This window comes from Grus americana, unplaced genomic scaffold, assembly GCF_028858705.1.
Source record: "Grus americana isolate bGruAme1 unplaced genomic scaffold, bGruAme1.mat scaffold_476, whole genome shotgun sequence".
In the NCBI taxonomy this organism is placed as follows: Eukaryota; Metazoa; Chordata; class Aves; order Gruiformes; family Gruidae; genus Grus; species Grus americana.
The window spans coordinates 47,389-69,642 of record NW_026561737.1 but is presented as its reverse complement, the minus strand read 5'-3'; the positions used below and the strand labels follow the sequence as shown (position 1 = coordinate 69,642).

The 22,254-nt window shown below is 52.4% G+C and overlaps 1 protein-coding gene across 1 annotated transcript; it reads left to right on the top strand.

Moving 5' to 3' along the window:
- The first annotated feature begins 731 nt into the window (after positions 1–731).
- LOC129200767 (olfactory receptor 14A16-like) lies at positions 732–1,721 on the top strand. Its single transcript, XM_054812029.1, has one exon. It carries the CDS (start codon positions 732–734, stop codon positions 1,719–1,721), a length of 990 nt encoding a protein of 329 aa, XP_054668004.1.
- The last annotated feature ends 20,533 nt before the right edge of the window (positions 1,722–22,254 follow it).

The following is a 22,254-nucleotide window of genomic DNA, read 5'->3' as shown; positions in this document are numbered from 1 at the left end:
CTCCTCTCAGAGGCCTTTGTTTCTCTCTGAGAGGGGCTGTGTCCTTCTCTCTCCATCACAACTCCACCTCTGGGCTGGGAAAGAGAAGAGTTTGCAGATCTGCCCTTTGAATCATGACTCCCCTGCTCTTGTTAGTGTCTTTTTGGGGGTATTATTTAAAAGTAATTTCTGTTTGTCATCATCTTCAAGGCAGCAGAAGCAACAGTGCAGGGCAGCTGGGTGACAGTCTAATGGACACTGCATCTCTCCTGACTCTGCACTAAGCTACAAAGAGCTGAGCCTTTTTGCCTGTCCTGTCTCAAAACTCTTCCCATTTTCCATTCTGAAATGAGCATTTCTAACCCTCAGAAGAATATTCCCAGATGTGATTGTGGAAAATGAAAACACAGAAAACACTTATATTAGCATGCTAAGCCTCTCTTCTGCAGCCCACACTCTTCTGAGTTGTGAGATCAGAGATTGAATTTTTCCAGTAAATGTGGATTGCATCTGACATGGGTTTTGAATATTGGAGCTGTCACAAACCAGCTCCATGTACCCACTACAGCTCAGCACAGCTGACTCCTCAGCTCCTCACAACACACTCAGCCAGCACAAACCAGAGAAAGGAAATGTATTTCAACTGGGGGGTGTTTCTATGAAAAAGAGAGTGGTTTTGCTCAGTGGATTCTGTCCTAACTTTTCCCTGTCCTTTCATTATTAGAACTGGCCCCCATGCGAAGAAACAGCAGATGTCCAACGGCAGCTCCATCACTGAGTTCCTCCTCCTGGCATTCGCAGACACACGGGAGCTGCAGCTCTTGCACTTCTGGCTCTTCCTGGGCATCTACCTGGCTGCTCTCCTGGCCAATGGCCTCATCATCACTGCCATAGCCTGCGACCACCACCTCCACACCCCCATGTACTTCTTCCTCCTCAACCTCTCCCTCCTCGACCTTGGTACCATCTCTATCACGGTCCCTAAAGTGATGGCCAACTCACTCTCAGACAACAGGTCCATCTCCTGTGCAGGATGTGCTGCTCAAGTATTTCTATTTTTCTTCTTGCTTGGAGCTGAGTACGCACTTCTCACTGTCATGGCCTATGACCGCTACGTTGCCATCTGCCAACCCCTGCACTACGGGACCCTCCTGGGCAGCAGAGCTTGTGTCCACATGGCAGCAGCTGCCTGGGGCAGTGGGTTTCTCAATGCTGTGCTGCACACGGCCAATACATTTTCTATACCACTCTGCCATGGTAATACTGTAGAACAGTTCTTCTGTGACGTTCCCCAGATCCTCAAGCTCTCCTGCTCAGACACCTACCTCAGGGAAGTTGGGCTTCTTATTTTAAGCTGTTTTTTAGGTTTTGGCTGTTTTGTTTTCATTGTGCTGTCCTATGTGCAGATCTTCAGGGCTGTGCTGAGGATCCCCTCTGAGCAGGGACGGCACAAAGCCTTTTCCATGTGCCTCCCTCACCTGGCCGTGGTCTCCCTGTTTATCAGCACTGCCATATTTTCCTACCTGAAACCCCCCTCCATCTCCTCCCCATCCCTGGACCTGGTGGTGACTGTTCTGTACTCGGTGGTTCCTCCAGCAGTGAACCCCCTCATCTACAGCATGAGGAACCAGGAAATCATAGATGCCCTGTGGAAACTATTTGAATACAATCTACTTCAGATCAAGAAGACCCCCATTATCCCACCAGGGCTCCCTCTGTATTTCAGGAAGAGCCAGGAGTAGCTTTTCTTCGTATGGGTCTGTATTTTTTTGTGTTCTTCTTTTCTCCTTAGGATTTTTGTTTATTTTATACCTGTGATATTAGTATTCTTTGCCTGTTACCTCTTTTTACTTGACCCAAACACCTCATGTACATATGGGTCCAGGCTGCCTGTCTAGATAAACTCCATGGAGAAAGCAGTGGGAATTCTCTCAGCTCCCATCTGTGCACATCTCCTCTGGAGCTGGAGGAGCAGCCCCAGCATGCAGGAGGGTTCAGGAGCCAAATGCCCAGCTGCCCCATGGAGCAGCAGCCTGGGTTGCCCTTGGGGCTGCCCCTCGCTGCCTCAGCGGGCACTCCCTGTCCGCTGCCTTCACGTCGGGGCTGCTGCTGCCCTGGAGCCATGGCCAAGGCCAGCAGCAGGACGCGGCCTGGACAGGGCTGCTCTCTCCTCCCTTCCACACTGTCCTGCTGTGTCCTGGCATTGCTGTTACCCCCAAGGTCTCGTGTAACTTGTGACAGTCCTGCTGTCTCTACAGTGGCATCCCTGTGCCTGAAGGCAGGAGCAGGCCATGTGGAGCAGCGTGCCAGAGCTGGCCTCTCTGCTAGCACCACCATAACCAGAAGGGCTCCTCAGGGCAGGGCCAGAAGGCTGGACACCCCTTCCAAAGCTGCTGTCAGGAATACACCCAAGAAGCTGCTCCCTCCAAAGGACTTTTGCTCTTTGGGGTTCTTGATGGATTCAGGGGGACAAGCTCAGAGTCCCAGGGGGATCTGTTAGGGAGCAAGGGCTGGATGAAGACCTTCCTTCTTGGTTGCACATGTCCATTCAGACAAGAACTGGTCTTTGGCTTATCTACCTGGTGCTGTCCCACCTGCAGTGGGGCTGATGGCAGATGTCATCCTGGAGAAGAATGGAGATCTGCCAGGAGAAGTGAGGGGATCTCCAGGAATAGTGTGTGAGTCGGAGGTGGCAGAGAGTGGCACCTCATAAAATGAGTGACAATCCAAGGAGGAGTGTCCCAGAGGAGAAGGCAAACCTGAGGAGACCATGGGCTAACGAGGGCTCTGCAATGGCAGGAGAGGCTGTGAGGAGCCAGAAGGCAAAGGGACATAAGTCTAGACAGTGGTTCATCACACCATCATGGAAACCCTGTGGGCTGGACCTAGTGCAGCCCTCCCCTGCCCTTTGTGCCACTGGAGACACACCATGGTCCTGCCAAGCACTGTCCTTGTCTTCTGAGCCATCAGGGAAGATGGAAAGGGGCTCAGCAGCTGTGATCCCCTCTGGCTGGCTCTGCTTCCCACCCTGACCAGCATGGCCAGTGCAGGGTCACCCCATGGCCCCGGGGCACCACAGCCCCCTCGCTCTGCAGAGCAGCCCCACCAGCTTGGGGCCCTGCAGGGAGCATGGGGAGGGAACCAGGAACGGCCGGCCAGGCCAGCACAGACACGCTCACCTGGGGAAAGGCTCTCTGCAGAGCAGGGATGACTCTGGAGGAGATCAAAGGAGCATTTCTGTGCCTGAAAGGAGGAATCAATGAGAAAGGGAAACCTCTTTCTGCAGGCACCCACTGGCAGCAGGCTCTTCTGTCCCCTGGCCGGGACTCTTGGTGGCATGGAGAGAGCGAGAAGGTGCCCCAGGGCATTCATCACCCCCCAGCCTCTCCCATCAGCCATTTCCAGCCCTGGTCACTCCCCCAGTTCTTGGTGGTTGGGCTCTGTGGCCATCTCCTTCCTGCTGTTGGTCTTGGTGCCTGTGTTGGGGAAACAGCCAGCCCTGCCCCAGCCTCCTGCCTTGCCCAGACCTTGGCAGAGCCCCGAGCAGGGCTGTCTGGGAACCCGTGCATGGGACATAGCTGGGGCTTGGCTGGGGCTGGGCACTGCTTGGCTGCAGAAGAAGGAGGGCTGCTGAGGATGGACACTGAGGTCTGGCATGGGCACTTGTGGTGGAGGACACATCCCCGCCCTAAACACACCCTGTCCTGTGCAGTGTCTGATGATGGGGGCCCTGGGGGCATGTGTGGGGCAGTGGGGCTGCACAGGGGCAGGGATGGGTCACGGATGGGAGCCACAACACAACGATGAGGAGGTGGAAGCCGGGACAGGCTATGAAGGAGGAATTTAGAAAGATGACCTGAGTGTGTGGGCATGTGTTTAGGAAAGCCAGAGCTCGGCTGGAGCTGATGGGGGCTGCAGGCACCATCAAGAGCAAAATGAAGAGCTTCAGCCACTGTGTTTGAAGTAAAAGGCTGAACAAGGAACATGCTGCTGAATGATGAGGGGGGTCGTAACAGCAGACACAGGTGGGGCTGAGTGACTCAACGTCTTCCTTGCCTTAGACTGTGCTCAAAAGTTCTGCCAGGCCTCTGCTCAGTGAAAGGGCTGAAGGAGGAGGAGAGCAGGTATTGAGAGGAACCTCATGAAACCCCCCAAGGACAAGTGCCAGGTTCTGCCCCTGCAGGGGACTCACGCTGGCAATGGCACAGGCTGGGGACTGCCTGGCTGGGGAGCAGCTCTGTGGGAAAGGTCTTGGTGGGCAGGGAGCTGGACAGGAGGCAGCCGTGTGCCCTGGCAGCAAGGGAGGACAGCAGTGCCCTGGGCTGTAGGACCAGCAGCATGGCCAGGAGATGGAGGGTAGGGATTTACCCTCTCTATGTGGAAAGTTTCTAGTCCACATCCAGAACACTGTGTCCACTTTTGGGAACCCCAAGAATGGAAAGGTGTTGACCATCTGGAGTGGGTTTAGTGAAGGGCCTTGAGATGGTCAGGGGGCTGGATCAGTGTCTCTGTGAGGAAAGGCTGATGAAGCTGGGCTCCTTCAGCCTGGAGAAGGGATGGCTGAGAGACACCTCAAAGCAAGGGGGATCTCACCTTTTTCACCATGAGGCTAGCCAAGCATTGGAACAAGCATTGATCACCGTGAGAGATTGTAAAGTCCTTTGTCCTTGCAGGTTTTCAAGACCCAGGTGGACAAAGACCTGTGGAACCAGGTCTGACCATTTACCTGGCCTGTCTTGGATTAGAGAGTTTTTCTATAGACTTCTCAACATCTACTCTGAAACTCAATGATCTTATCATCCTTAAATCTCTTGTCCAATATCTTATCAGCAGATGAGAGAACAGATGTTTATGGGGTACAAATCCTCCTGTGACCAGCACAGACAACTAAGAAAAACATCTCCTCCAGCCTGGTAGGCTGGGAGGCACTGCCTCAGCTCTCCATTACACCTAAAGCTCATTGCATCCTCCCTTATCCACCTCAAAGGCCATGGTCTGGACCCTGAAGCTCCTACATGGAATTTTTATGAATCAGGGAAGCTGAATGCCACCCATGACTAAATGCATTCCTGGTGTTCATGAACAGCAAGGAGTTTCTCTTTCTGGTGCATTCCCAGGTCGCATGGACTCCACTTTCAGCAGCCTAATTATCTCTTCAGCCAACTCCTTCACTGGGGTTATAGCTATCCTGTCCAATCTCTCTCTCTCAAACATCTCTGGTGGGGCTGTTCCCTGTGGATGGTGAACCTCATTGGAGGCAGCTTGGACTTGGCTTGAAGTTGAGGAGCGTGGGTTATTGTTTATGAAACTTCACCCTGCTTTCCTTCTGTGTGTTTGCCATGCAGAGCAACGCAGGTGTGCCTGTGTGCAGCCAGGTCCCTAAGGAAAGCAGGTGGGAGTTGGTGCAAAGGAGCTGTAACCTCCAGCTGCAGACTTGGGTGAGAAGTGTGATGTGAGGAGAAGTGATGCAAGTCCCAGGTGGCCCATGACTGAGATGGCAGGGCTGGGGAGGTGATGAGGAAGGTTGTCCATGCAGTGCCTGTCCTCAATGAGGAGCTCTTCCTACCCATCCTGACTTCAGTAGGAGACCCCCTTGCCCAATATGGACTGGAGAATGCTACTATAACTTCTTCTGTAAATTAAAAACAAACAAACAAACAAACAAACAAACAAAATCCCCAAAAACCCAACAAAAAAACCTCTAACCAAACCCAAGCTCTTAAAAATCAAAAATACTCCTTTTTGTAGGGCTCACTGAATTCTTTGAAATCTTTGACTTCACATACACCCTGGAGACCTCTCCAATTAGTTGTGTAAGTCTTGAAGACTTGCAGAAAATAACAGGAGGAGACATGGCTTGGTGCATTTTAATGAGCTCCCTGGTGTATTTGATGCTGAGACCAGGAACTAAGACACTGAGAGAAGCCTGAGGAAACCACTGAAGAAGTCACTGTCAGAAGCAATGCCTACAGTTTCAGGGAGTGTTAATGGGTCCCACTGGGATCCATCACTGACAAAGCCACCCTGGGGGCTGGTTAGAGCAGAAGACTAGAGGCAGTGATGACAGGTAGGCAAAGGCAATGTTAAGGTGGCTCTGAGGCTGAGTAACCCTCGATGTGTCACATCTGCTGCGCTTGGCAGAGGAGCTGCTCCTGGCCAGAGATGTCCCTCTGCAGCACAGCCCACTTGCCATGAGCTCCCTCTGTCCCAGAAGCCTGGACTAGCTCAGCAGCAGAGGACCAGCCCAAGGTGGCATGTTAATGACCCCTCTGGTGGGTTTGGGGATGAGTCCATGAACCTCAGGCATGGAGCAGCAGCTGAAGAGACCTCTCAAGAAGTCAAACTCAGACACAATCTCCAAAGTTTCTCAGAGTGTTAATGCATCCCCCTGAGAACCATTACCAACAAAGCCTCCCCAGGGGCTCGTTAGAGCAGAGAACTGGAAGCAATAATGGCAGGAAGGCCAAGACAATGTAAAGGTGGCTCTGATGCTGAGGATATCTGGAATCTTTGCATCCAGCCAAACGGACAAGCCCTGACCCCCAGCCCCTGGCAAAGGGAGATCCTGTCCCTCACACATTGCGCAGGGCTCTTCCTGGGGCAGTGGGGTGTGGGGATGTGCAATGCCTGGAGCAAGGCTGTGGAATGACATCTGCCAGGCTCCTGGGTGGGGACGAGGAGGCCATGAGGCCCGAGTGCCCTAAGGGTAAGGTGTTTCCTCACTGGCATCAGTGGCAGAGACAACAGCCATGGCCAAGGAGGCAAAGACCTCAGATCTGTTGCAGGGTTTCAGCTTTGCACGGCCCTAGATTGTCTCCACCACAGGCTGTCCTACAGTGTCCCACACCTGTCCCTAGTTCCCGGCATGCTGCAGACATCCACTCTGCTTCTCCACCCTGCTCTGACCTGAGCAACTCATTCCCCTGACTGCTATCTCTCCATCCCTGCGAGGTATGCCTTGAAACACAAAGCCATGGACTGAGCCAGGCTCCCTCGGGGGGTCTGATTATACCACAGCGCTGCCCTCGGAGGGACATTTCTTTCTCCTTGTGTCCACTTTAAGCATCCCAACCCTCCATCTCTGGTATGATTTCTTTCCCATGCTGTCTCCCACTATGAAGAAAAGCTCCTCCAGCTCTGGAACCACACTTCAACCACTCTATGGCTACTCCTGTACTTCCCGGAGCCTCTCCACCACTGGGCCAAAGGGCTGAAGAAGCCCATGTCCCTCAGCTTCCACACACAGGGCATGTGCCCTGCACCCCACCTTGGCAGACCTCTTCTGGGCACTCTCCAGTGCCTCCCCACTCCTCCAAAATGGGGAGCCACACCCTGGGACACACCTGTGTGTGGGGGGCCACTGCAGGACCCAGGATTTTCTCAGGATCACAGCTCAGCCAGTCAGGTCACAGCTAGCCCTGGTCTATAGGGCTGTTCTTCCTCCTGATGCAGGACTGCCCACTTCTCCTTCTCCTCCTCAAACCCAGGCCAAGCCCCAGAGTTTCACAAGGTCCCCCTGGACTGACACTCCTTTTAGGCAGCCCTTAATTTTTGTGTGCAAGTGGCTCACCCTGATGGTGGTGTCTCCCACAAGGTAACAGCAGGAGGAGTTGCAGGATGCTGCAGATAACAGAAGGAGGTTCTAGTTCAATGGAATTAATGAACCAGGAAGGCATTACCATGACAGCCATCTCCAAAATACCAAATGAGGGTAAAAAGGAAGCTAATGCAGGGCCAGTGAAGAAAGGGTGACTGAGGATTGGGCTGTTTGTGTGCTAGGATATGTTAGTGTGAAATGGGCACCTATATAGGCACGTTGTATGTGTATGCTCACAGAGCTAGACCCTCACAGTGGTCTCATGTTGCCACTAGGGCCTGAAACATTCAAAGTTCAGTGGTTCGTTGTGGATGACAGTTTCTTCAGACAGAACAGGCTCTCCTTACAGCCTGCGACAGCCATGCCTTGCAACAGGGTGACAAATGAGAGTGACACATGCAGGAAGTGATGGCGTGAGGGTGATGATATTCCAACATCCCCGAGGTCCCTTGCCAACCCAATAAAATCCAGTAGAATTGGAAGAGCCCTAAACCTCTCAGGCATGCATTTGTAAGGTTGACCTTACCAGTATGAGAGGCTGAGAGAGGTGGGGTTGTTCAATGGTGAGAAGAGAGGGCTTTGGGAAAAACTGAAAATGACCCATATACCACTACCAAGAGGTCATCAGCAAGACAGATCCAGGCTTTTCCCTGTTCTGTGTGAGGAAAAACTGTTTAGCCATGAAGTGAGTGAAGCACTGGAGCAGTGATGTTGTGCTGTGTCAGTCCCTGGAAGAGTTCAAAGGCAACATGAAGAACTCCCTGAGCAACCTGGTGTGACCTGATAGCTGCCCTTGCTGTGTGATGCACATTGGCCTCGAGACCTCCTAGGGTCCCTTCCCAGCACGAATGACTGTCCATTTCCTTCCACCACAGGTCTTCCCTTCTCCATGGTAAGGAAAGCACTCAGGTTCCCCATGACCATGAGGAAAGTCAGACCAAGTTTGGTCAGGTCATCTGTGTCATTCCTGTCCCAAACCACTCACTGCTGCTCACATGCAGAGCTGCATGGCAGGTACCCCCAAAACAGCCTTGATCTAGTGTTCTGCTTCACCGTCTATTTCCTTTCTCCCTCTTCTCTTCACTTTGATCCTTCTTGTACCCTCCCACACTAACAGCCCAGCTCTGTTCACTCTTTCCTCACTGGCCCTGGCTTTGCTGGCTTTGAAGCTGTTTCTGAGATGGTCACCATGGATAATCCTATGTTGGAAGGAAATTGCATTAAAGTAGCACCACCTTCTACTATTTGTATTACCCTGCAACTCCCCGTGCTGTTACCTTGTGAGGGACACCACCATCACGGTGACCATCTGCACACAAATATTGAGCTTTAGTCTGGGGGACCTTGAGAAACTCTGGGATTTAGAGAACAGAAACCTCTTGAAATGTTACAAGGAGAAGTGGCCAGTCCTGCACTGGGGGGAAGAATAAGCCTGGACCCGTGTGTCCCTCTGTGGAGCTTCCTGTTGTAGTCAAATGGGGAGGAATGGAGAGAGTCCCGAGGAGGATGGCCAATATAGGACGTGGGGCCTCAAGCACATGCCCTGTCTGGGGAGGCTGAAGGACCTGAGCTTCTTCAGGCTGCTGAAGTGGAGGCTCAGAGCACCACACTCACAACCTGCAGCTACTTGAAGGATGCTGTCAAAGATGCTGGAGCTTTTCTTCATAGTGGAAAAAAAAGCAGAAAAAAGGAAGAGCACCACAAAGTGTGGCTTGGGAGGCTGAGACGAGAAATGAGGAGAAGGAAATGTGCCTCCAAGGGCAGTGCTGACATAGAATAGGGTGCCCAGAGGGAGTCTGGACCAGCCCATGGCTTTCTCTTTCAAGGAACAGCCAGGGAGGATGGAGCGATATCAGTAAGGCCAGTGAGATATTGGGGTGAAATGGAAAAAAGGATTGGGTGTCTTCAAAGAAAGAGGTGCAGGTGTGGGACACTGTAGGGCAGGCTGTATTGGACACTGCTGAGGGCTGTGGCAAGGCTGAAAGACCCCAACCACAGATGACCTCTGCATCACCATGGCTATGGCTATTGTCTCTGCAGTCAGGGCCTACCAGAAGGTGCCTTCAATTGATTCAGGAAGAACTCATGACCTCCTTGCTCCACCCAGAAGGGTCATGCCAGGCATTGCACATCCCCACATCCCACTGCCCCAGGAAGAGCCCTGAGCAACATGTGAGGGACAGGGTCTCCCTTCCCAGGGGCTGGCGGTCAGGGCTTGTCCATCTGGCTTCATTTAACACTTCCAGGTTACTCAGCATCAGAGCCACCTTGACATTGGTTTTGTCTACTTGTCATTATTGCTTCCAGTTTCCTGCTCTAACGAGCCCCTGGGGAGGCTTTGTTGGTAATGTCCCTCAGGGGGACCCATTAACCCTCTGAGAAACTTTGGAGTTTACATCTGAGTTTGACTTCTTGGGAGGTTTCATCAGCTTCCTCTCAGGGTCTGAGCTTCATGGACTCATCCCCAAACCCACCAGAGGGGTCATTAACATGCCACCTTGGGCTGGTCCTCTGCTGCTGCTCTCCTGGGACAAAGGGAGCTCATGGCAAGTGGGCAGTGCTGCAGAGAGACATCTCTGGCCAGGAGCAGCTCCTCTGCAGAGCACAGCAGGGCTGAGGGCGCTGGGAGAGGAGTGAGGCAGAGAATGGGAGGATGCTGAGAGCTCAGGGAAGGAGAAATCTTCAGAGCCCTCTACACAGTAAGTCTCTGGGTGCAGGCAAGTGCCACTGCAGTTCCTGAAGGGTTCTCCTCAAGCTGTCACAGGTCACAGCCTATGGGACCTTTCTCCGGTGTAGAAGGTAAGGGCATCCTCCAGCGCAGGGTTCCCTGCAGCACGGTCAGAGGGACAGAGCATGACGGCTGCCTTGTCCCGGGGTTGGCTGCAGGGTGTGAGGGTGGGTGTGCAGCCAGGGGTGCCCAGTTGTGTCCTTCAGAGCAGGGTCCCTGCAGCCCAGGGGCTGTGTGCCGGGGCAGGGACTCTGCCGCCTGCCCGGGTCAGCCCTCAGCCTGCCCGGGGAGCTCCCCAGGGCACTGCAGGGAGAAGCTGTGGGTGGAAGGAGCGACCCCCTGGAAGAGCAGGGCAGGGTCCTTCTGATGTCAAGAGGGTGCTGTGTGGGTCAGGGCTGCTCACAGCTCCAGATCACTCCCAGCACATGTCCCAGGGGACTTCTCAAGAAGCACATCAAGGCAGGGGCTACCTGGAAGGTAAGGTGATTTCTGAAGTCTGTGCTTTTCCCGTTTCTTGTGGTGGTGGTGGTGCAGAAATATGGTCATGGAGCTCTCAGGGTAGCACCACAGTGCGAGACACTGACAGCATGACAGCCATTGGTCAACACCTCTTCAAGGAACCTGATAAAGTCCCTTCACTCACCTCAGCCTCCTCCTCAGGTGGGAAAGGGGTAACAGGAGAAAAATCAACAAAACAAACCCCCACAGTTCTGTTCTGCACTCAGGTGAATTGGGAGAGACAATGGTCAAATCTCTCTTATATCACGGGTAGATTTAACCTGTGATCACTCCTGTTTCCTCTCTGTCTGTTGCTGCACAGCAGGACTGACTCCTCTGGAGCCCATAGAAGAGGCCCCTGCTCTGCATTGCACCCTCAGCCAGCACAAACCAAGGATCATGCCAGGATCTGTGTGCAGACAGACAGAGGACACTTGTGGTTGCTTACTGTGATGAATGGAATAGGTTCTGCTCACAGGTGTCCGTCCTAACTCTTCACTGCGTTTCTCCCCCTTGGACAGGCCCTCGTGTGCAGAGGGAACAAATGTTTAACGGCAGCTCCATCACTGAGTTCCTCCTCCTGGCATTCGCAGACACACGGGAGCTGCAGCTCTTGCACTTCTGGCTCTTCCTGGGCATCTACCTGGCTGCTCTCCTGGCCAATGGCCTCATCATCACTGCCATCGCCTGCGACCACCACCTCCACACCCCCATGTACTTCTTCTTCCTCAACCTCTCCCTCCTCGACCTGGGATCCATCTCCACCACTGTCCCTAAAGCCATGGCCAACTTAATCTGGGACAACAAGGCCATCTCCTACACAGGATGTGCTGCCCAGTTCTTTTCTCTTATCTTCATGATTTCAGCAGAATTTTATCTTCTCACAGTCATGGCCTATGACCGCTACGTTGCCATCTGCCAACCCCTGCACTACGGGACCCTCCTGGGCAGCAGAGCTTGTGTCCACATGGCAGCAGCTGCCTGGGGCACTGGGTTTCTCTATGCTGTGCTGCACATGGCCAATACATTTTCTATACCACTCTGCCAGGGCAATGCCCTGGACCAGTTCTTCTGTGAAATCCCCCAGATCCTCAAGCTCTCCTGCTCACATTACTACCTCAGGGAAGTTGGGCTTATTGTGGTTGGTGCCTGTTTATTCTTACTGTGTTTTGTTTTCATTGTGCTGTCCTATGTGCAGATCTTCAGGGCCGTGCTGAGGATCCCCTCTGAGCAGGGACGGCACAAAGCCTTTTCCATGTGCCTCCCTCATATGGCTGTTGTCTCACTATTCATCGGCACCTCATTTTTTGCTCACCTGAAGCCCCCCTCCATCTCCTCCCCATCCCTGGACCTGGTGGTGGCATTTCTGTACTCGGTGGTGCCTCCAGCAGTGAACCCCCTCATCTACAGCATGAGGAACCAGGAGCTCAAGGAGGCCCTGAGGAAACTCATCCAATGGACCTTGCACCACCAACTGTAATTTGTCTCCCCTTCTCTGCAGAGTGCCCAGGGTATATTTTAGGCCAGTACTCTGGGTTTTTTTTTCTCTTATCATCATCGTTAGAAGTAATTGCTTGGGTTCATAGCACTTCTCTTGAGGTGCTGTCCTGTTGTGTCTGATCCTTGAAGAACCATGTGTCACCTTTTGCCTTCCTAATAGCCTCTCTGCAATAAAAGGGGATCTCCTGAGGGAGGTGCCTGCAGCCTGGGCTCTCCTTCATACAGTTGTGGCTAAGAACAAGCCAGAGGAATTGGACTTTCCAAGTCTCTTCCGCCTGGTTTTCTCCTTCTCTTTGGGGAAATAATCTCATGGTGTCACTGTTAGACACCAAGCACTTAGTTGAAGGCTCTCGTCTTGGTGTCCAGGGGCATTGGAAATGGTGCGCAAGCTCCCAGTCACCTTCCTCATGCTGTCGCAGGTATGACGGGGCTGATGGCAGAGTGGAAAGGAATCTGGCGTGGTCAGGAGAGGATGGGGACACTGCAGGTACTCCTGGGTGGGAAGTGAATGGAGACTCAGAAGGTGAAAGACCCTGAGATGAAGTGCCCCCAGGGCAGAGCACTCACTCCAGGTACCCGCAAAGAAAGACTCTGCAGTGCTGTGGGAGTCCGTGAAGATGCAGCAGGCACAGGGCAGGAGAGTGGAGAGATGCAGGAGGTGCCTGAGGAGCCGCAGGGCCAGGACTCTGCTGGTGTCCTGGGGAGCAGGGCTGGCGGGGAGGCAGAGTGGGGCAAAGGCGGTCAGGGCTGGGGATCCCCTGCAGCGTCAATGCAGGAGAGGCCGAGAGGGAGTGGCCTGCGCTGGCACTTGGGGCCAGCTGCAGGCCTGGGGCCGATGGGGAGGCTGAGCCCCCCCTCTGCCTCCCAGCAGCTGCTGTGCCCTTCCGAGGGGCTGGGGCTGTGGGCTGAGTGCCCAGAGCTCTGCAGCAGCCCAGACTGCCAGCCCAGACTGGGCTGCTCTGCTGGGCTGCGCTGGGGAGAGGGCAGGGAAGGTGGGGGAGAGGGGGAGGAGATGGGCTGGACTGGAAAGTAGTGCCTGCACTTCAGGGCTGGGGGGCCATGTTGGGCAGCAGGGCTTGGCCAGCCCAGCTGAGGAGGTCTCCTCTTCTTGCCCCACGCTCTTCAGCCCACTGTCAGCCTATAGGCATTGCCACAGTGCCTCTGCGCTGGCTGCTGGGTGTCTCCATGTGCCCTGCTCTGAGCCCATGCAGGGACCTGCCGTGGGTGTCTCTGCTGGAGGTGGTCACCATGGCCTGCCTGCACAGTCCCAGGAGATCCTGGACAGGCTGCCCTTGGCGATGGGCTGTGATGGTCCTCAGCCCACAGCAGGTTCTGAGCAGCAGCCCAGGAATGCTTCCCTGGGGATGAGTGCCTCACGCTGTGCTGGCTGCACATGTGAGCCTTGGGGGATGTCCTCACACTATGGTTCTTCTGGGTACAAAAGGGGAACCATCGTCTCCCAAAGTGATTTCAGCTGGGTGGGAGCTGCCAGTGTTGCAGAAAGGCTGGCACACAGAAAGACTATTTGAAAAAGGACAATCATTTCACTGGGCTCTAGTCCAAACCCCTCCTCAGACAGCTCCTGATAGATCAGGTGCTCAGGGCCTTGTCTCAACAAATTTGGAATATCTCCACTGGCTGAGATCCCACCATCTCCCCCGGGCCCTGGCTCCAGTGTTTGGCTCTGAGGGCTTTCTCAAAACAGGGCAGCTCTCTCAGCCTCTCCTTGGACATAACGTGTTCCAGGCCCCGACCACCCTTCTGGCCACTGCTGGAAAATCTCCACTCGGTCAGGGTCGGTCTGGCTGCTGCTGTGGACCAGAGGCTGGATCATGAGCTGTCCTGGTTTCAGCTGAGACACAGTTAATTGTCTTCCCAGCAGCCAGTCTGGGGCTGTGTTTGGGATTTGTGCTGGAAACAGTGTTGATAACATAGAGTTGTTTTTGTTACAGAGAGATGTTTTTGTTGTTGCTGAGCAGGGCTTACACAGTGTCAAGGCCTTTCCTGCTCCCCACACCGCCCCTCCAATGGATGGCTGGGGGTGCACAAGGAGTTGGGAGGGGACACAGCCGGGACAGCTGACCCCAACTGACCTAAGAGACATTCCATACCATATGATGTCATGCTCAGCTTATAAAGGGCTTGGGGAAGAGGAAGGACAGGGGGGTGATGGCATTTGGAGTGATGGCGTTTGTCTTCCCAAGTCACCGTTACGCGTGATGGAGCCCTGCTTTCCCGGAGATGGCTGAACACCTGCCTGCCCATGGGAAGTGAGGAATGAATTCCTTGCTTTGCTTTGCTTGTGCACACGGCTTTTGCTTTACTTATTGAACTGTCTTTATCTCAGCCCACGGGTTTTCTCACTGTGACTCTTCCGACTCTCTCCCCCATCCCGCTGTGGGGGAGTGAGCAAGCGGCTGTGTGGTGCTCAGTTGCTGGTTGGGGTAAAACCATGACACAAGCTGACCTCATGAGTTGGAGAAATGCATTCACAGGGAACACTCCTACACTGCCCTGATGGCTGAAGGCAACTCCCTGAACTGGAATTGTGTAAACTTACCCGTTGTCTCGCAGCACATGCCAGGGAAATGGCTTGCAGCCTTGTAAAGCTACGAATAAGTGACAAAACCCAGAACAAATCCACCTCAGTTAACTTCTTGTATAAAATTAGGATCTGTCAGAACAGAAATATGTTGGAGCTGTTCACTGTGGTGGACAAATCGTAGCAAGACTTGGCAAAATATTAAACTGCAACAGACTTCTCATTTCAACAGAAGGCTGATGGATGAAGAGGTAGCATGCCATGTGTGCTCCTTTCTCTCTTAACAGCCCTTCTTGGTATATGCCTGGCAGTCTGCTACACTTGAGAGAGAAATAAGATTTTCATTCATTTCTCTTAAATTCCAAAAGGGGGACAGATTCTTTTGGACATAATCACTCTTTCAGTAAAACTCTCTGTGGTGGGTTGACCCTGGCTGGGGGCCAGGTGCCCACCAGAGCCGCTCTCTCACTCCCCTTATTCACCAAACAGGGGAGAAAAGGCATAATGAAATGCTTGTAGGTCGAGATAAGGACAGGGAGAGATCACTCTCTAATTGTTGTCACGAGCAAAACAGACCAAACTTAGAGAGGGAATTCATCTAATTTATTACTAGGCAAAACAGAGTAGAGGAATGAGAAAATAAAATCAACTCTTAAAACACTTCCCCCCACCCCTCCCATCTTCCCGGGCTCAACTTCACTCCCGGCTTCAACCTTCCCCCCCTCAGCGGCACAGGGGGACGGGGAGTGGGGGTTACGGTCAGTTCATCTCACGGTGTTTCTGCCGCTTCTTCATCCTCAGGGGGAGGACTCCTCTCATCGTTCCCCTGCTCCAGCATGGAGTCCCTCTCACGGGGTGCAGACCTTCAGGAGCAAACTGCTCCAGCATGGGGTCCCCCACGGGGTCACAAGTCCTGCCAGCAAACCTGCCCTGGCGTGGGCTCCCCTCTTCACGGGTCCACCGGTCCGGCCTGGAACTTGCTCCAGCGTGGGCTTCCCACGGGCCACAGCCTCCTTCAGGTGCCTCCACCTGCTCCGGCGTGGGGTCCTCCACGGGCTGCAGGTGGAATCGCTACACCCCCTCATCCTTCCTCCATGGGCTGCAGGGGGACAGCCTGCTTCACCATGGTCTTCACCACGGGCTGCAGGGGGATCTCTGCTCCGGCGCCTGGAGCTCCTCCTCCCCCTCCATCTGCACTGACCTTGGTGTCTGCAGAGTTTCTTACATCTTCTCACTCCTCTCTCCGGCTGCAAAAGCTCTCTCCCTCTAAGTGTTTTTCTACTTCTTAAATATGTTTTCACAGAGGCGCTGATTGGCTTGGCCTTGGCCAGCGGCGGGCCCGTCTTAGAGCCGGCTGGCATTGGCTCTGTCAGACACAGGGGGAGCTTCTAGCAGCTTCTCACAGAAGCCACCCCTGTAGCCCCCCCCGCTACCAAAACCCTGCCACGCAAACCCAACACATTCCACCCCTCGCCTCTGTGAATCACATATTTAAGAATTATTAAAACATATTCAACAGAAAAACTACACACACACTAATCACATCTACAAGGAAAAAGAAAAAGAATTCCCCCCACCAGAATCAAAGCAACACTATCACAACACTAAACAAGAGTGGACAATACACACAGAATCCACCTCCCGTCCCTTCACCGCTATTTCACTCTCAATCTACGTTCAGTCAATGTTTTGCTCGTTACCTCTTCCAATTACTGTCCTTATCTCAATTTTCTCCTGCCCCACGTTGGGCGCCAAAAAAAAGGACTGTGGTGGGTTGAGCCTGGCTGGGGGCCAGGTGCCCACCAGAGCCGCTCTATCACTCCCCTCTTCAGTAAGGCAGGGAGGGGAGAAAGGAGGATGGAAAAAAAACAACCCCAAACTCGTGGGTCGAGATAAAGGCAGTTTAATGTAGCTAAAGCAAAAAAGCCGCGCGCGGAAGCAAAGCAAAAAGCAAAAGATTATTCTCTACTTCCCATCAGCAGGCGATGTTCGGCCACTTCCTGGGAAGTAGGGCTTCAGTATGCGTACCCCTTACTCCGGAAGACAAACATTGTAAAAAAAAACAACGAATGCCCCCCGCCCTGTTCCTCCCCCTATTCTCAGTTTCTTATTGCTGAGCAGACGTCATATGGTATGGAATATCTCTTTGGTCAGTTTGGGTCAGCTGTCCTAGCTGTGTCCCCTCCCAAGATCTTGCCCACCCCCAGCGTGCTGCTGGGGAAAAAGAAATGTTGGAAAGACAGCCTTGATGTGTGCTGGCACTACTCAGTAGTAGCCAAAACACTGGTGTGTTATCAACAGTTTGCTAGCTACCAATACACAGCACAGCACCATGAGGGCTGCTGTGGGGAGAATTAACTCCATCTCAGCTAGACCCAATACACTCTCCAAGTGCCATTTTCCTCACCTTTGAAGTTGGGAGATCCAATTTTCAGTAATACATGCAGGCAACTGAGAAATATCTAGTGTTGACTAAAAGAACTGGATATTAGTAATATCTGATAGATCCAACGGACATTGTCCTTGATGTCACTCTCCAGTTATCGCCTCTGTCGGGAGAATGGGGCAGCGAAAGGCAGATGGTGGCCTTCTGCGCACTGGAAAGATCTCGAATGCTAGCAAGCTCTAAAAGCCATTCTTGTTTTGTGCAAACTTTCTCAAGCGCAGGTTGTACAATGCAATAGGTAAAAGATGTAGGAAGTTGCTGTTTTGATTTAGATGTAATGCAAAGCTATTAAACATAGGCTTTCCTTCTGTATTTGTTACGGAAATGATATCATAGGAAGGGAAATACTAATTATGAATATTTTTACTTGTGACGGGGAAGTTGACAATGCCTATGAACAAGGCAAGGCAAATTAGGTCAAGACCTCGTTACACTTGGAAGGAAACAGCCGTGCTGTGGAACGGCTAGGAGAGGCTATGTGACAATGTGGGTTCTTGGCATTGTCTTTAAGAAAGCAGAAAATGCAGGAAGCGTTAACATTGATTTCACGTACGCTATACGGTCATTCACAGAAAGAGGTAAGCCTGTATTTTCCTCTAGGCTTGTAGGCTTTCATTTTTTTTATTCTCATGGAAGTAGCTTCGCACAGTGAGTTCTGCTTCCCTCTGGTATTAGCTCTCAGCTCTTTCTATAGAGAGCAACAGAGAGAAGATGAGCTTTAAAAACAGACTATTTTGACACTTTGTCAAAGGAAGTCCATCTGGAACCAAAAGTCTGTGTGTACTACAGTCATACACCATATACCCTATTGTGAAGTAACAGTTCTGCAGCTCATAGTAAACGCACTCACGAAGGAGCTGTGTTTCATGAAGTGGACAGTCCGATGTGAAGCCAGGAGATGTCCATGTACTGCCTGTAGATACACTTGTCCAAAACAGTTGTCAGTTGCTGCACTTTGCAAGTGGGAATTAACTGGATCAGGCTCTAAAAGAAGTTGGTGTTGCCTGTTGACAGTATTTTTCCAAAATTACAGTTTGTGTATGATGTCATCGCAGAACTTTGAAGGTCTGGGAGTTGTCATGTTGTAATTACACGCAGTCTTGAATGTAAACCTTCATCTTCCATTACAACTTTTAATAGATGTAATATTATAATAATATTATTATATTATTAATATTAATTATATTATATTAATATATCCTAATATTATATTATAATATTATAATTTTATATCATTTATAATGATATTATATAATATAATTATAATTATAATATTATAATAATCTATTTTAATAGATGTAGTACAGTAATATTGCAAGTGTTGTCAGACGATGCTAGAATAAAGGGGTGTGGGGGTGAGGAGGCGTTTGAAAGCCCCCATAGGTCTTTTCCATCACCTCTTCACTTCTTCCCAAGCTGGCTGCTCTTGTGCCTTTCAGACGGGCACGTGTGCTGTCAGGCTCATGCCCAGCTATCGCCGTGAAGAACTAAGGAAATCGGGTAACTCTTCTAAAGGGACAAGTGTGTTTGCAGAAAGAGTTCTGAATGGTGGACTCCTTTAAACGTTGGTTTGCACTGAGGAAGAGTTTATCCATGGTACCCGCCTGAGCTGTGCTCACACAACATGAGCAAATGCAGTAAGACCCGACCTTTTTAGCTCGTGCTTTGGCATATGAGAAAAGCCCAGGAAAATGCATCACAACTCTTGCCCGACTTTCAGGCCAGGTAGGGTGACTTCCTCCAACTTGCACTGATATCTGTACTGATGCTTGTCCTGTACAGGACATCCCGTGGCGCTGTGATTCAACATTATGACAAAAAAAAGAGCTACAACACTAAATTTCGTATTAGTTTACAGGCAGGCTAATAACCTAAGCATACTAAAGGAAGGCATGAAGATTGAGGCAGCTCATGTGAAAAGAAAACATCTGCACCATTTTTTTGCCTGCAGAAACCTGACAGAAAAGAAAGAAGGTATAATAATAATGTGGCTCGTCTGGCAGTATTTTTTTTGCTTTTGTAATTACTTGAAGGCGTCATTATTTTTTTTAACTGTTGTGTCAGCAAAGCCTGCCAGATGTTAGTCAAAATGCTAGTGGGCTTCAGTGCAAAAAGACTTCTTCCAATGGAAGCTGTCTGAACAGTTCCAGAGACACGGACTCCAGAACTCCACCTATTTCTTCTTTGTTCCAAAAGATCCCCAAATTGGACACTCCTACAGCAGAGATAGAAAGCTTAGCACCATAACCTTGGAACTGTGAAGCAGCTGCTTCTAACTGACTCACAAGGTGAGTGAGGTCGAGGATCTCTTGTTGGACTCTCTGTGGATCAGAAGCATGTGGAGGGCTCTCATGGCTTCAGGAACAAAGCTGGCACGTGACAGGAGACAGGTTAAAGAAATCCCTGAAAAAAATGATTTAATGTACATGAGCACATAAGAATGGAGAAAAGCTTGATAAGAAAACTAATATTGGGCAATGCACGTATGGGTAGAGCAGATACATTCACTAAAAGCAGCAGAGAGCGCTGGATATACCAAGCTGGAAAACAGCACCAGTACATGGAGACTCACTGAAGAAAATGCTTACGTTTACGTTGGCGGTCTGAAGTTCAGCTCAACAAAGATCTCGTACCAGATTGCCTGCGAGTTTGTGTTGTGTAGTAGAGCTGTGACAATTGAGCTAAGAAGGTAGATGTTTTCTTGTGTGTACTTTCTGGAAATGAAATGTACAGTATTTCACAAACTAGCATGCTATAACTCTAGTATCTGAGTTTTACAGAAATGCTGTATATCGGAGATCTGATGGCGCTAACAATAGAGAGAAGCTACCTCCTGTAGCTGTGCCATCAGTGTCATCAGACATCTGTCCAGTGTCTGGAGCCCATGACCTGCCTTCCTGGTCTGTGATGGGGGGTGTCCCCAACAAGGGTGTGGGGCTGGGGGTCCAGGAAGGCACATGGGCCCAGCATGGGGCTCTGAAATCTCCTGTGAAGCCAGGAGGGCTGAGTCCATGGGGCAGGGAACCACCACCCCTCCCAGAGTGGGGCAGAGGACCCGGGGCTCCAGGCTGCCTCTCCGTGCTCCTCTCCTGCCCTGACACCCCATTGTGCGATGTGGGGGATGGTGCTCACTGGAGCCCTGGTAAGAACCTGTTTCCCGCTGTGCCTCCAAAGCACCACGTGCCCCAAGGGCTGTCACCGTCTGCCCCTTGCCTCTCCCAGCCTCCTGGGGGGACACTCCAGTTTGCCTTAATCTGCCCTGATTGGGGGCCACGTGGTGGGTGGGAAGGGGATCTCCTTTGCAGAGACACCCCAGGCATCCGGGCTCCCTCAGCCGCTCTGCTCATGGCAGTGGTGCAGCCAGAGAGGACCCGGGGCACTGGCAGAGGAGAGGGGACATAGAGACTCGGACACACAGACACACACAAGAGCATAGCTTTGCTGAAGGGGTTTATTGATCATTAGAAGGAAATGGCCCAGGGCTCCCAGGGGGTGGGGGGGGTCATCCAGGGATGATCATCTCCTCCTGCCTCTGGAGGGGGAGGGCAGGACAGGGCTGTCACCACCAGTTCCAGTCCTGAAAGACAGAGCCCAGAACGTGACCCCCAGTGTCAGCTGGAACAATGAGAGGGGCCTTGCCCCCACCATCTCTGTCTGCAGAGACCTGGGGAAGGAGAAGGGAATTGGAGCCCCCAATACACCCAGGACAGCACTTGGCTCTCCTGAGATCAATATGGCACCCAGAGGGATGCCCCTAAATCCCCCAGAGCCCTACTCAGCCCTCACAGTGGGCTTGGGCGTCTGTATGGCACCAGAGCCCCTACCTGGTCTGCACAGTGACCCTCTGGGTCTGTAGAGCCCCACTAGGTAGAAGGAAAGGCAGGGGGGCAGCTGTGTCCAGCCTACCCTGGGGCATGGGTCATGGACAGTCCCCTCTGTTTCCCTCTCCCATACCCACATTCTGCCCACCCCAAAGGGCTCAGGCATCCCCCGGGGCCCAGGATCCTTTGTGGGGCTGGAGACACCATGGTGCTGCTCACCTAGACATCAACAGAGGCAACCAGGCGTTTCTGGCGCAAAAGCCTCTCCAACGCGTCAGCCAGACGGGGCTGGGGAGAAAGGGAGGGTTAGGGACACGCTTCGTTGCACTGGGGTGTACTGGGAGGCAGGGGAAAGCAATGGGGTCCTTGGGGAAGGTGCCTCTGGGGAAAAATGGGGTACAGGAGTTTGTGTGGTGGTGCCCAGGAAGCAGTGGGGGCCCTGGGGAAGGGGCCCACCTGGGTGCGTGGCTGTGTACTGGGGCATCCTGGGGTGTACCGGGTTGTAATGGGATGGATGGGAATGCAGTGGGAACCCTGGGGAAGGGGACCTCTCTGGGAAGACAATGAGGTGCAGGGGTGTTCTCTGGGGTGCACTGGGGTGTACTGGGGCACACTGGGATGCCCTGCAGTGTCGTGGCCATGGAGGGGAGAGTCTGGGGCCAGCAGAACTCATGGTACCCACCTCAGTGCTCCTCACTCGCCCGTCTTTCACTAACCCCACCTGCAGAGAGACCATGAGACCTCACTGGTCACTGGCATGTCCCTGGTCCCAGCAAGGGATGGGAGGACCAAGGTGCCCTCCACTTCTCCAGACTGGAGACCCTCCAAGTCCACCCCACTACTTACATCCAGGCTATTACTTCCACTTCCGTCCAAGAGAACCTAGGGAAGATGAGCAAAGGGGTGGTCTGAATTGGACCTTGGTGGGGCTGTGGGTGGGACACAGGTGTCCCCAGTCCCCCCAGGCCCATGGCTTCCACCTGGTCTGAGGAGAAAAATCCCTTCTGCTCCCCCCCCAGGATCATTCCTCCAAGTGTCACCTGGGATACCTGGTCATGCAGGGACCAGGGGTGGGGATGGAGACAAGGATCGCATGGGGAATTCAGGGCATCCAAAGAGAATGGGTGTGTGTGGCAGGGACAC